The 15,054-nt window shown below is 54.3% G+C and overlaps 1 protein-coding gene across 1 annotated transcript in view; it reads right to left on the bottom strand.

Moving 5' to 3' along the window:
* Window positions 1-12,219: 12,219 nt before the first annotated feature.
* The window catches only part of COX10 (cytochrome c oxidase assembly factor heme A:farnesyltransferase COX10), a 127,498-nt gene continuing 124,663 nt past the window's right edge, over window positions 12,220-15,054 (bottom strand). Inside the window, exon 7 of the mRNA XM_077892577.1 lies at window positions 12,220-14,152. Within this exon, the coding sequence (XP_077748703.1) occupies window positions 13,746-14,152 (407 nt within the window). The 3' untranslated portion in view covers window positions 12,220-13,745. The remainder of the gene's footprint in view (window positions 14,153-15,054) is intronic.

Consider the following 15,054-nt stretch of genomic DNA (forward strand, 5'->3'; position numbering starts at 1 on the left):
TCACTTGGAGCACAATGGATGTGTCTACCTACTGACCACAGTACCCATTTAGTAGCAGGTACCTGCTGACCCTTGGCAAACCAAAGTTGCCCTCCCCAGCATGTGAGTAGCAAAGTCAGAGTTTCATCTAACAACCAGGTCTGTTGTTGAATCTTGCCTAAGATTATTTACACATTTGAGTCACAGTGAGAATGGAGCAATATTTAGTTATGAATTTATAACTAGCTTAGGGCAATTCACAAGGGTGGGGGTAAATAGGCATTTCCTTTAGGGGTGTCCTATTAGTGAGCTCCTCAAGGGTCGGCATAAGTAGAGTACATGAGAATATGAGAGTTGAAAAGAACTTTTGATTTTGTATCAGATGTACGTTTTCATCTGTCCAGCAAGTCTTTGGAAAGGAGCCCCAAACTCTTAGCTTCCATGACCCCTTGGGCTGACTTCCAAGGTATCAAAGCCAACATTTAACCAACCACTACACTATAATGTAACAAAGACTTCCAATGCCTCAACCGGAGATTGAAGGAGCCCTGTTCACTTTGACTCAGATGATTGATTCCACATTGTGGGGATTGCTATTCGTAATATTCCACTTCAGGTACCAATTACCTTCTTCAGGAGCAACGAGAATTTATTAGGGAAAAAAAGGATGGCAAGACACGCTAAGCTTTGACGTTTGTGGTACATTTTTTTAAAAATGTGGAAACGCAAATGAAAACCAGAAACCTTGAAGAAGCAGCGCTCACATTCAGGTGCCATTGGCTGTTCTTTATTCATTGATTCTGATTGCCCATTGCTAGGTAATCTCGTGCTAATTTGAGACTTTTCTCCATGGATGTTAGACTCTTGGCAGACTGTCGAGAGTGCTGTAATGCTTATCTGCTTGACATGACATGTCCTTCAGGTAACTTTTCTTCTTTTAATTTTTTTAAAAGGATTTTATTTATTTATTCATGAGAGACACACACAGAGAGGCAGAGATACAGGCAGAGGGAGAAGGAGGCTCCCTGCAGGGACCTGATGTGGGACTCGATCCCAGGACCCCAGGATCATGACCTGAGCCAAAGGTCGATGCTCAACCGCTGAGCCACCCAGGTACCCCTTCTTTCAACTTCTTTTACTGACAAAGTCTCTGTTAGCTCCATCTCAGTGAAGAATCTTCCTATGAGCATCATGACACTTCCTCCAAACCTTTTAGCTTCTGCCCTTAGAAACAGTGGGTTACACAGGCTGGCCTCTTTGTGAGGCATTTGGAATAGGAGTCCTGTGTGACATTCGTGAGCTGGAGCATTTGACTGCCAGTGGGAGACCTTCTAGGGCTTTCTTTCCCTTTGCTACAGTAATCAGCAACATCGAAGAAGAGGGTTCCTCTCTGTCTGGGTGTCAGAGTTCAGGGACATGTGGCAGAGTTCCCACCTCACCTGCAGGGCACATGGGGTTTAAACAACAACAACAAAAAAATTTAAAGCACACTTAAAAAATTTATATGCCAGTAGCTCTTAGGGTTACTCATTTCTGGGGTGTAAACTAGCCCATCCTAACTGAAACACTTTGCAGAGTCCTTTTTGTGCAATAGCAGGAGAAAAAAGGATCAGAGGAGGGCACAGAAAAGTTACATGGCCCCCATATTCACACTCTGTATAATCTTCTTCCCTTTATAAGGGCGGGTGTGGTTTGTGACCTGCTTCTGTACAAAAGATTGTGGCAAAGGTGATGAGACGTGACTCCCGTGATAACATGATGTCCTGTTCTTGAGGGGATCGCCCTTGCTGGCTTTGAAGAAGTAAGCTGCCACAGCCTGAGTGGGTCTCATGGGAGTCACTGGGAAGGCCAGTGATGTGAGGAAGTGTGGGAGGCCACTAGCTGCCGAGAGCTGCCCCGCCTATGGGACCGCAGTCCTACAACCACAGGAGGGGAATTCTACTGACATTCTGATGGAGCTTGGAAGGGGATCTTTCTCCAGTGGAGGCTCTGAGGGGATCAGACTGTGGCCTGGTGAGATCCTGAGCTGGGGGCCTGGACACCCATGACCAAACTGATGACCCACCGAAATTGGAGACAGTAAAAGCGTGTTGTTTTAAGCTGAAAGTTTGTGGGGAGCCTGTCAGGCAGTGACAGAGCACTAATGTACTCAATGAAGACATTTTTTGAATCAAAATTCCCCACATACTCAGCATTACTCATTCGGTAGCAGGGTATTGGGATCGATGATGGGCCTGGCATCGTCCGAGATTGAAGGTGAACTAAACAAAGACGGTGCCTGAAGTCACGTACCATCTGGTGAGGAAAGGAATTGGTGAGGGAGACAGACAACCCAGGATGCAGTTAGAACGCCCTGAGCACTCTGGGGGACAGGAGGATTGGCGAGGGGCCAGGGGCCAGTTAATCCTGTGGCCACTGGAGAAGAAGAGCCACAACTGGAAGAACCATCTAGCGAAGACCCTCAGGCCCAAGTGAACCTGGCCCATGTGAAGATGGCAAGGGGGCCAGTGAGGCCGGAGTGCTGGTGGCAAGGGGAGCACCCCAGGATTGAGGTCAGAAGGGTCCTGGGGTGTTAATCGTATGGGGCCTGGTGGGCCATTCACTCTGGGGAACCAGTGCAGGCTGCACAGCAGAGATGAGTTAAAATGATCTCTCCAGCAATGGTGATACAAAGAGACCACAGAAGGTCGGAAGGGAGCCATCGGAAAGCCTGCTGCAAGAGATGCTGTTGACCACGTAGATGGTGAGAGGTGGTTGGATTCTGGCTATGCTCTGAAGATACATTTGGCAGGATTTTTAGGAAAGTTGGACATGGAGGATGAGAGGAAGCCAGGAGGGTGTGAAGATTTTGGCTGGGCAAGGGGAATGCACCTCTGGGTGGGAAGATGTCGGGGTGGGAGCGAAGCTCAGGCGTCTGGTGGGGGTGCGTTGGCTCTGCAGTGTCTCCTTGACATCTAAATGGGAATGTCTATGAGGTGGTTGGATAGACACATCTGGTAGGAGCCAGAGGAGTCAAAGCTGGAGAGACACCCCTGGGGTCACCGGCTCATAGCTGGTGTTTCCGGCTATGGGATTGACAGGGATCCCAAGGGGGTGAGTGGGGGTGGGAAGGAGAAGAGGGTCAGAGATTGACGAAGAAGAACCAGTGGCCCAGGGTGACAGCGAGCGTCCAGTGAAGCAGGGAGAAAACCTCAGGGTGGTAGGAGCCCAGAGGAACAGAAAGCAAGGACACAGCCAGGTCCAGGGCTGCCAGGAGGTCAAGTAAGGCAAGGATGGGAGAACTGCGCCCCGGGTTTAGCAACGTGGAGGTCATGGGTGACTTTGGCACGAGTGGCTGCAACAGAGCGGTGGGGGTGGGAGGATGGTTGGCTAAGAGGTCACCATGGATGGAGGGGGGGTAATTGGAAACAGCAAGGACAGACAACTCTCTCCAATGTTGCTGCAAAAGGGGAGCAGGGAAAAAGAGGGCAGCCAGCAGAGGAAGCGGAGTCAGGAGGGGGTTTGGTCGTGCTTTGTTTTCCGCTTAACCGGGAGACCGGCGTGTTTGTGTGTGTGAGTGGAGGGGATCCCGCAGAGGATGAGGAGTCCGGGCTCAGGAAGGAGAGGGGAGGTTTCCTGGAGCAACGTCTTCGTCTTCGGAACAGACGAGAGGAAACCAGATTCGCGCCCACAGGGAGGGTCTGGCTGTGGAGGGAACAGCTCCTCCGGGAAGCCCGCCCATCCGGGGAGCAGATGCTGGCAGGTGGGTGGTGAGTCGCGCGTCCACGGCAATTCTCTTGTGGTGCCTCCATTTCCCAGGGAGGCAGGGGGTGGGTGAGAGAGAGTGGGGCCCGGGAGGGGGGAGGTCAGAGCTGGGGGCCTGGACACCAGGGAGGAGAAGGTGTGGACGCAACGGCTCCAAGGCCGAGAGGGGATCCAGGCCCTGAAGCTCTCGACCGTGAGCTGCCTGGAGGCCGCCCTGGGCGGCGGGCATCGTCCCCCGGGCACTTTCAGCTGCTCGGATGCAGGGCGAGCACCGGAAAGCCCGCTCTCGCCAGGCCAGGGGGCTTGGCCAAGGGAGCCAGTGAAGCCCAAGGCGCAGGGGCGCTGGGATGCAGCCAAGGCGCGCGCTGGGGGTGAGCCGGGGGAGCAGGGACGCCCGCTCTCCATCTGAAGCCAGGAGGCCCAGCCACCCCAGCACCCACCTGTTCATGGGGTCCACGTCCCCCTCCCCGAGTCTCTCCGTGCTTCGCTAATTCGAAGCATCTCATTGAAGTGGAACAGACTGAGTGTGCCCAGGCAGCCTCGATCAGAGGCTCATGAACTGACCACCATGGGGGACACTCTAGCCAGTGGCATGAAAGCCATCGGATGGGGCTCCTGGGGCCTTTCAGGGGACACAGGTGTTTCCAAATTATCAGCATGACCGCCACGCTACAAGCTGCGCGGCAGTGAAGTGAATGCAAAGAGTAAGGGGAGGGACAGGGATGTGGGAGATGCATGGCGGGGGCGGGGGGGGGGAGCAAGTGAGGCCCGTGTGTTGGCAAGACCCCCAGATCCCTGGGCTGGCTGGGACCCCCCCGACTCTGTATTTTCATCTTGCCGATGCTGAGGCTGAGAGGCCATCGCTGACAGTGGTGTCTGTCTGGAGGCGGCCTTCATCCCTGAGCAGGTGCAGGGACCACATGGCACCATCCTCACAAATGACAGTGTGCACGGAGGCTCCGGGGGCCGGGGGGCCCTGAGAACACGCACTGCTACCCCCCCCCCCCGACCGCTGCCCAGCCGCGGCGCCAATTCTTTCCTTCCCGATCGTCCCAGCCGCCGCGGGGTGTGATAGCGGGTCCGCTGGAATGCCGGGGGCGCTCACACGGATGTTAGGGCCTTTGACCTCGGCTACAGTGACATGGATTATCAAAGGTGTGCCTCTTGCCACCTCCTTGAGAGGCTGATTTATAGGACGCCGCCTCTGCCTCCCTTCCCTTCTTGAAATATGAAGTGTTTGTGAACGGCCAAGGTAATATTTAATATCCTGCCACCGGGGCTTTCGGGCTTGCTAACAAATGAACTACATCCCTGCCAAATGGCCCACATCTGTTTGGGCTCCTCTTTTTGACCAAACAGATTAGCATTAAAATACCTCGCGGGGGATGCCAAGTGTCCCTTTCTAGCTGAGGGAGCAGGGACAATTCTGAGCAAGGGGGCACTGCGTGAGGCAGATGTTTCCCTCGTTCCCTCCCCAGTGGCTGGGGTAGGGGTGGTGGGGAGCAGGCTGGTGACTGGGGGCCTCGCCCTCTGCTCCCTGCAAATTCCCAGGGTTGGGGCCTGGGGGTGGGGGTGGGGGTGACTGCAAAAAATGGACTGGCTGGCTCACTTCTGGCCCTTTGATCAGCAAGAGTGCCCCCTGAATTGATTCCCGAGGAAGCGGAAGTGTCTTCCGAGCAACATCTTATTTAGAGACGAGAGTGGCTAAAGGTGGAAGGTGCTGGCTCGGGTGATCTTTTCAGGCCCTGAGGAGGGGGCTGGCTTGGGACACCCCAGGGGTGTGGCTGATTTGGTGGGAAGAACAGGTAGGGAGGATACCCTGGGTTCTCACCTCGTCAATGGCCTTGTGATGAGCTGACCATAATCTGCACCTGCAAATCCATGTGGTCTTTCTTTGTGGTGACTCCCCGGCCACAGGTGTAACAGGGTCAGGACAACCACACCTCTGGCCAAACCTTCCGCCTGCCCCTGCAGTGATGGGAGGGCGGGTCTGGGGGTCCTCTTTTGGGGCTCCAGCTACAGGCCACTTTCTCAGTGCCCTGGCCCCAACGTCTCCCTGAGGACCCAACGAGAAGGTACTTCCCCTTCCTACCACATTTCCCAAACCTCCATCACCTCAATCACTGCCTCTGTACATGGGCTCGGATGGACATGAACCAGGCTGAGTGAGTGAAGAATGGTCACAAACCCTCAACCAGGCCCTAAATCAAACCCTAATGCAGGTCAAATCCTAAATCAGGCCAGCATCTCAACACCAAGACTTCTTTTCCGACAAGGTCTGGATAAGAAACGGACTCCCAGCCACCAATTTCTGCCCCCCGTCCCCCAGGAGTCACCACAGTTACTTTCTTTTTCATTTTCTTGCCTTCTCCTTCTCCTTCTCCTTCTTCTTCTTTTTCATTTGTTTCTAGAGATAACCTAGGCATGAGGGCAGGACTGCTCGCTTGTTGTGCTCACTGCTGCCTCCCTAGTGCCCGGAACAGCACTTGGCACAAGGCTAAGAAGTCCATAAATAAAAACTTATGAATAAAATAATGAATACTTGTTTAAGGGGTTCCCACATCTCAAGGGGAGAGAGCTTGCCAAGAGTTGTGCCAACTACAAGTACTGAGAGCATGGTACCTCCTGGATGGAGTCATGCCTGAAGCCGGCTTGCTTCTGGACGAATCATCGTACTTCTCCTAATGGGGCCTGTTGCGGTTGGGTTTCTGGTCATGAGCAAGTGAGAGCCCAGACTGAGATCACGCCTAGTTGGCGGTTAAACTGAGGAGGGCATACGCGGCCGAGCAATCGGCTGTGGCTTTTCCCTCGAGTCTGGTTCTGGGCAGATCTCCTCTATTTGCAAGATGAGCAAGTGCCGAAGGAGGAGCTCCAGTTCCAGAACCTTTGGGGCCGAGGCGTGGAGGGGGGCCAGGCCGCTCGGGCTGGCCAAGCAACTTCTCCTCAAGTGCCAGGTGGCTGGGGAGAGGCACACCTATGTGTGCACGGGGGGCAGGGGGCAGCTGAGGCCGTCGGGGCCTTCCATGGGCCATCAGGCCAGCAGCCCGGGCCATCCGTCACCGGCACCACCCTGTCTCCCAAGCCGGACCCTGGGATGTCCCAGGATCTCCTTTCTGCCAACCACCCGACCCAGCCCGTGGGTCTCCCTCGTCCACCCAGATCCAGACCCTTTCTTTATCCTTGGATCTCCTAGATCTACCTTCCATGCCATGGCCTGAATTTTCCTTCTAAGGCACAAGCCTGGCCATGCTATTTCTGGATTTCCAGATTATTCGGCGGCTGCCCTCTGCCTTTAGGCTTAAGTCCCACCACCGGCTTGGCATCCATGCAGTCTGCACATCCCACGCCCTGGCCGTGCCCTGCAGCCTTACTCCAGCCACGCAGAACTCCCTGTGCTCTTCCAGACACTCCACGAAACATCACGGGGGCCTTGTTCACCCTGGGCTGTGCTGGCAATGCCTTTGCCCCCCACGCCCCTCCCCTGCCGCTCAGCCGGAGGACTGGCGGCCCACACTGATGTCTTCCCTGAGCGCAGAAGCCCAACTGAGAGGACGCCTGGGTGCCAGTGTGGCCCACAAAGAAAAGGTGTGAGCAGGGCAGAGGGAGCTGCAGGCTCACTTTGGCTCCGATGTTCTTGCTAAAGGGTGAGGGCCACAGCCAGACAGCCAGGCAATGGGTAAGAGCCCAGGGCAGAGGATCCAAGAGTCAAAGTGTGAGACCCAAGAACCAGGATCCTGGAGCAGTGGGTGTGGAGAGGGTCCAGGAGGGGCTGAGTAAAGGCCCACAACCCCACCACCACCACCACCATCACCACCACCATAAACATCACCTCCACCTCCACCACTACCACCAGCACCACCAGCACCACCAGCACTACCAGCACCAGCACCAGCATCACCACCAGCACCAACCCCCTCACCACCCCCATTGCCAGCACCACCAGCACCACTAGCAACAGCACCAGCATCACCAGCATCACCACCCCCCCATCCCACACCTACCCCCACCCCCATCACCACTACCACCAGCAAGGTGGTAGGGCCTGGAGATGGTGAAGACCATCCAAGGGCTCTGGGTTAGAATCTAGAGCTCCCTGGCAACTCCCACCTGCCACAGTGGTCCTCCCACCCTGTGAATCTCCAGGGCGAACTCTGGGGAGTCAGGGAGTGAATTCTGGGGGGTCAGGGATGCATCTGAGTTCACCTCTTTATCCTGCAACACACCTGGCACATAGAGCCCTGGGATATTTATTTGCTCAGCTGATAAGAGACCGAATGGCTGTTGAGTTAATCCACCCCGCCCACATCCCTGTTGCTTGGCAGTTTATTTTGGTTTGTGTTTGTGAATTTGTTGAAGCTGGGAAGGGGTGGGGTGGGTGGTCTTGTTTGTGTTTCTCTTGCTGATGCCCCTTGGCTTGTTTGTCCTAGTCACCTTGCTGACTTGAGCTGTGTGGTGTGGGGCGGGGTTACCTTCCCGGCACTCGCCAGTCCCCGGCTCTGCACTGGGCTTTGCTTCAGTGACAGGAGCTGCCCCCTGAGAGTAGTTTCGGGAGATGCTCCAGCCTGCAGAGCCCCCTGGCTGCTGGCCACTGAGGACAGATGGGCTTTTACCAAGACCCTGGTACCCGGTCTTCATCCACCCAAGCCGGCTGGCCTGCCTGCCTGACCTTCTCTGCACTTGGGGTCCCCACTGTCTCAGCTTGCACTTCCCAGACGGGTCCCCCAATTTATGAATTGGGTGGGGTTCCATTCATTTCGGCTGACTGGGGATGCGTGCTGGCTCTCATAGGCCAGATGTATTAGCTGAGCTCACGCTTGCTGGGAATGAGTCCAAACCACGGCTTAGTGGAAGAAGGTAGCAAGACACTAAATTCTCTGCTAATGTATTTGAAAAAGCCAAGAAAGAGAGAGAGAGAGAAAGAGAGTGAGTGGGGGAGTTTGGAGGGCGGGTCTGGGGAGAGAGAAATATTGGCCAAGAAGTCCACTCAACTAAGGATGCTCTGCTTCTAGTTCTTTTTTTTTTTTTTTTTCCTGCTTCTAGTTCTTGAGTCAAGATAGCACTGAAGATACAGGAAATGGTAAAAATTTCCCCCAATTCAGAAATCAAGATGAAAGGACAGAAACTCATCTTGGCTCAACTCATGCTGGTTCTCTGCATCTACCTCAGATTCAGTCCACGGGGCGTGTGCCAACCTCCACTCTCAAATGCTGGTCCAGGCATCCAGCAGAGACCGGTGTTGCTCCTCCAGCCACCTCCACTTCCACCTCCAGCTGCTGCCCTGAAGCCACCTGCTCATTCCATCACCAATAGAGCGTCTCCTGTGTCACCCCTGGTGCTAGGGGCCGGTGGATACAGTGGTGACAGACAGCCTTGCCTTACTAGGGTCGTAGTGTAATCAGGTGCCGGGGAAGCAGGGAACCGTCTAAAAACAGGTAAACACAACCTGCAGGTTATACAAGGATAGGTCCTAAGGGGGACAGACAGAGCAGGAATGGTGGTGGCTGGGTGGTGGTCTGACATTAGGGCAGGTGAAGTCCGGAAACATGAAAACCCAAGCTGGTGGCAGCAGAGGAGGCGAGCAGTTGCCAGAGTCGGAGGATACCTTCCCGCTGGTGGCCTCAGTGATGCATGGCCTGTGAGTGGGGACCCAGGCTGGGCCAATCGGAATGCAAGTTTGGGGACGTCAGATGATGTTCTGTGATGCGTGTGATGGGGACCCCCAGCCACCTCAGGACAGAGCCTGAGTTAGGGAACGGGGGCTGGAGGCCCTTTGATCCAGAACGTCTCTTTACAGCTTATATTTCATTAGGAAATGGTGGCCTCAAGATTCTGGGAACCTGTCAGCTGTCCAGCATAAGGTCCCTTTTCTGAGTTTCCGAACAAGCCTGAATATGGCTCCCACGTCACTTCTCCAGGTGGATTCGCAGACAGCGACTTACCTACAGTTGGACGGGTGACAGGAAAGGACCAACAAGGCTGCCTGCCAAGTGTCCGAGCTGGTTGCTGGACCCTCTTTCTCTTCCACTTGCCTGAAAAGCCTGGTGGGTTGACAGCACAGATCTTACCAGATAGAGGGAGAAAACATGCCACCAATGGAAGCAAGAGCTTTGTGGGCAACCACCAGCTGGCCGCTAATTCCAACTCCCACTCTGCAGTCAGGTCAAACGTGGTGCTCTCCTGGAACGTGAGCATGGCACCAGAAGGGTCAAGTGGACAATCTGCAAGGCGCCCCCTGTGGTCAGTGACAGGTGTCCCATCGGGACATCAGTAGGCCAGGGAGTCGGGGAGGGGCGGATGACAGAGACCCTGGCTCCAGCACAAGCAGGGGAGTGAGCCTCCTGTCACACTGGGGTCAAGCAAGCAGGAATAGCTTTGCTTTACAGAGAAGTGCTGGGTCCCCACTGTTTGCTGAGCACAGAGATGGGAGGGGAGGGTGATGGCAGGGTGGGGAGACATGAGCGTGAGCTAACAGAGGGAGACTAAGAGCAAAGCAGGGCCCCGGTACTTTGGCTTTTCTCTTTCAGAGAGGGCGAGTGGGGTACTCAAAGCGCACGCATCTAAAGGTGTTTCTATGGAGCCCATTTTGATGTTTGAAAAGAAAAGCTGATCCCAGGAGTGGGCAAAGCATTCCCTGTACGGCTTCAGGCTTCCAGACACGGGGCCTTTGGTGAAATGTGGTTTTATCCTTATAATGGATACAGTGGCTTTCCTACAATAAAAGGAGGCTGGTACATTTTCCCCAGAGTCAGAAGGAATACTGTGCTCACAATCATGCTTCTATAAAAGCTCATAATGAAGAGGCTGGATGCGTCTTTTTCCTTTCTTCCCTTGTTTGCTGTGTTTAGAATAACCAGCCTCCTGGTAGAACCCTGTTTCATATCTCAGGCCTCTCCTCCTGCATGTGTGCCCCTACCCCGTCAGGGCCCCGGGGCCTTGTCCTGCGCTTACAGTTGATTGGACCCGAGTGAAAACTGGTTAGTCCAGATAGCAGGTTCCAGGCTGTGCTCCCGACCACTAATTCCAGGAGCAGGTGGGAGGTGTTCCCCAAACAGAAGGGTTCTGCACTTAGTAGGTTTGTGAAGTAGTGGGGGGGAAGTGCAAGTTTTTTTATTTTAAAAATTTATTTATTCATGAGACACACAGAGAGAGGCAGAGAACACAGGCAGAGGGAGAAGCAGGCTCCCCACAGGGAGCCCAATGTGGGACTTATACTGGGTCCCTGGGATCACAACCTGAGCCCAAGGCAGATGCTCAACCATTGAGCCACCCAGGCACCCAGATTTTTTAAATTTTTACTTAAATTTGGGCCCCATGAGGCCATACTGTACGCATGTGCCTACTGATGCACCAAGGGAGCTGTAGTGTAGGCAAGACTTCCCAAAGACTCCCCGTTAGGGAACATGCTTCACTCACCTGGGTAATGCTGATGAGCACAGAGTCCTTAGGAAAGGCGGTCAAGGTTAGGGTTTGCTGCAGCAGGTGTGAAGAAACGAAGTGCCCCAGGAGTCCGGGTAGGTGAGCAGCATCCCAGGGCCTGGGGTGGGGGTGGCGGGTATTACGGGGGCCTGAAATCCACATTCCACAGTGAGAACTGCAGGATTGGGGTTTGGAGAGCTGGAGAGGTCATCTGAGAACAGGGTGTCCTCAGGGAGGTGTGAGGTGGCAGGAAGCCCTCAAGGCGGCTTCGCATTTAAGATCCCTGGAGAGAAAACCGGGTCTGAGTGTTGAGAAGCTGGGACGTCATTTGCTGTGAGGAGGCCATGCAAGCCGCTGGTATTTTCCGAGCGAAACGACAGGTCCAGGAGGCCCCGAGGATGATTTCGGCAGTGGTTTTGAAGGAAGAAGGGAGAGACTGGGTGATTCCAAACTGCACATAGGGTGAGGGTGGGTGGGTCGTGGCCCTTCTTCTTAATAATAATTATGCTTATGATTCTTTGGAGTGCACAAGTATTAAAAATCAAGTGTGAGGGCACCTGCGTGGCTCAGTCGGTTAAGTGTCCAACTCTTGATTTTGGCTCAGGTCATGATCTCAGGGTCTTGAGATCGAGCCCTGCTCGGCCGGGAGTCTGTTTGGGATTCTCTCTCTCCCCCTGCCCCTCTCCCCATGCCCTCTCTTCCACTAAAATAGATCGATCTTAAAAAAAAAAAAAAAAAAAATCCAATGTGTTCACTTCTACCACTTAAAACAAAAATATTGCTTTTTTTTTAAAGAAAGATTTTATTTATTTATTTAAGAGAGAGCATGCAAGAGCAGAGGGAGGGAAGCAGAGGGAGACTCCTTGCTGAGCAGGGAGCCCGATGCTGGCCTCGATCTTGGGACCCCAGGATCATGACCTGGACGAAGACAGACACTTCACTGACTGAGTCCCCCAGGCGCCCCTACTGATGGCTTCCTAACCGCCTGCTAGTCATAAAGGTGAGTAACGCATTGGCAATTCTGCTAGGACCTGTGCAAACTCCATGCACGGTGATTAAAGAAAGGACCCCCACACACGCTTCTGTTCTTACCGGTTTATTGTGGCAGGAAAAGAGAATGGAGGCATTTTACACATTCGAGGGCTGCAACAAGGTGTAGACGTCCTTTGCAGGCATTCCTGCCATGTTCCCCACAGTAAAGAACCCGGATGCAGCCAAGAGGTAATATTGCAGGTAAGTAGAAACAGGAGTTGGATGTTATCTGCGACCGCTTTACAAATATTCAATCGCAGCAACCGTCTGCATGTTGCGTCAACTCCCCGAAACGCATTCCTGCAGGGCAGTGGTGCCCCTGGACAAGGAGTACTGCAAACGTCCTGCTGAGCATCAAGACCTTCTGGTACGTGGGGTTCCACGGCAGACAAGTGACATACGTGGAGGACGGATGGAAGGTACTACAGGTTAACTAGCACAACAACTCCCGGGACGGGACGTATCCCCACCAGGAGTCCAAGCCAAGCTTCTGGCTCTTACGTCTGGCCATTGGACGTATGGAGGCTAATTTCTGAATTCAAGGGAAGAAACGTGTTTTTCACTAAAGGGACAAGGATATGAGCTCTGTGGCTGGCGGGACCAGCTCACCTTTTCTCTGATTTCCCTTCTCGGTCGGCCTTGAGAAGCTGTGCAGCAAAGGGGCTGTCGATGGACTGGCAGCAGTGGTCAAAGTGGGGACAGTAACGGGTCAGAGCCAGATGGACTACGGGCATGAAGACTAGCACCACCCTTCCAAAAGGAACTGCTCTAGATACCTCCTGCATTTTAAAGTGAACTATAAAGATGCCTTTGACTGCTTGGAGTTTTGGAAATGGTGATAACATAACAGGGGTGGTCCAGGGGCTGGAAGTCCCCCAGCCGACCGTCCGAGATTCCCTAGGCAACCGTTTGGCATTCTTCCTTTGAAAATTGGGCAGTAGCACATCCTTGGGAGTCTAGGATTGTTTGGGGGAATATGTGGTTGAGAATATATGTGAGAAAGCTGGAACCAGCCCCGGCTCATTCACAGGAAGGGCCGGCAGTGAGCATTTCCTCCGCCGTAGCCCTCCTGGGACCTGAGGACGCAGGACTACAGACAGAGAGCTCCAGCGCGCACATGTCTGGTCACCAGTGAGCACTCTGGCTGGCAGGTGGGGAGTGTGTGTGTGTGTGTGTGTGCATGTGTGTGCGTGTGCGTGTGTGTGGCCAGACAAGGAAGAGGTGCATTTGCACATCTACAGGAGGAAGAACAAAAACGGGAGTGTCGGCGGAAGGACAGAGGAAGAAATACAAAGACCTTTAAAGAGAAAAATATTCTCTTTGCATTAATCACCTGAGCCAACCTATTTCTTATTTGGGGAGCATTTTGGACGTTATCATTTAAAAAAAAATCATCGGGTGATCACTGAGCACCAAATCATTTCATGATCGTGTACTAAACCCAGCAATTTCCCTTTCCGAGCTCTGGAATCACCGAAATGTTCCTGTCTCACCGCAAACAGAAGAAAACAACAAACCCTGTGTGTCTCCTTGTACTTTTGTTTTTGTTTTTTACCCCACACACCCAGGTGATTTCAGCTCTGGGGCTCTGCCCCGGCCCCGCGGGCACCTGGCGGCCGCTTGCAGGTGAGCATGAGCAGCAGGAGCAAGGGCAGGTGCCACAGGCTGCAGAAGAACAGCTTCCGGGAGCTCTTGCGGTCTGCGTCGGTGTAAAACCGAAAGCCGAGGTAGGTGATATACAAGTTGATGGGCAGGGAGATGACAGGGAAGGTCCACGTGGTGACATCCAGGACGGGGGCCGCGGTGGACAGTCCGATCAAGGCCAGGCAGTGGCGTAGGGCGACGCGCCTGCACAGCGCCGGGTGGGTGACCGACATCATGCAGTAGCCGCCTCGCGAGTAGTCTTCGCGGAGGCCCCAGCTCAGGGCGTTGAAATGCGGGAACTGCCACGAGTAGAGGATCCCTCCCAGCAGAAATGCTCCTGCACGCAGGGCGAGGACAGAAGGGGGAAGCAAACACAAGCTGTCATCAGGGACGCACGGAAGCCTCGGTTCCTGGCCCCGAGGTGCCCTCTCCGCTCGCACCGGCTCTCACATTCCCTTGCCAGCCTCCACTTGCCTGGCCTTGCAGGTCAGCCTGGAATCTGGGACAAGCCAGTGGGACAGTGAAGTGCACCCTCTCCCAAGACCCCCCTGCCTGCCCTAGGACACCGAGCATCTGTGGCTCTCATCCAGTCCACCCAGTACCCACTGCATGTCCCAGCATCGTGACCACCGAAGCCCCCCCACCAGCCGGCGGACCTCTGGGCCAGGCTTTAGCTCGATTTCCAATGGCGCCCGCAGAGGCACAGGGCCACTGCCCAAGTCTGCGTGGCCCCTGGACAAGGTCCCTGCCTGGAGGGGGGGCTGGTGGCTCCTGCTCGCAATGGCAGTCCTGAGCCTCATGGCCTTTGTCTGTGTCCTGACCAGCTCACAGGGCTTCCAGGGCAGGTGTCTGCACATTCCAGGGAGCCCACACCATGTGGCAAGCAGGACAGACTCAAACAGCATGTGGCAAATAAATGGGGTGGCATGAAGGACCGCAGTGCCCGAGCAGAACGAGCCGTGGTCTGTGGCGGCGCAGCTCTTCAACGCAATGCATCAGTACCTTGAGCACCACTTAGCCCCTTTGTCTGGAACAAAGTCTCCCCTCACCCACCAGGGTGGGACCAAGGCCTGCGCTTTTGGGGCATGGATCCGTGACACAGCCGCTCACACCAGAACTTCACTGAATCCTCACTGGAGGCTGTCAGGTAGGTTGTATGCTCATTAAGTGAGCCAACGGACGGGAGGGGGTTAGATTCAACAAAAAGAGGTGAAGGAGGGGTTCAGAACAAGCCTGATG

Source organism: Canis aureus, chromosome 3, assembly GCF_053574225.1.
Source record: "Canis aureus isolate CA01 chromosome 3, VMU_Caureus_v.1.0, whole genome shotgun sequence".
NCBI classification, from domain to species: Eukaryota; Metazoa; Chordata; class Mammalia; order Carnivora; family Canidae; genus Canis; species Canis aureus.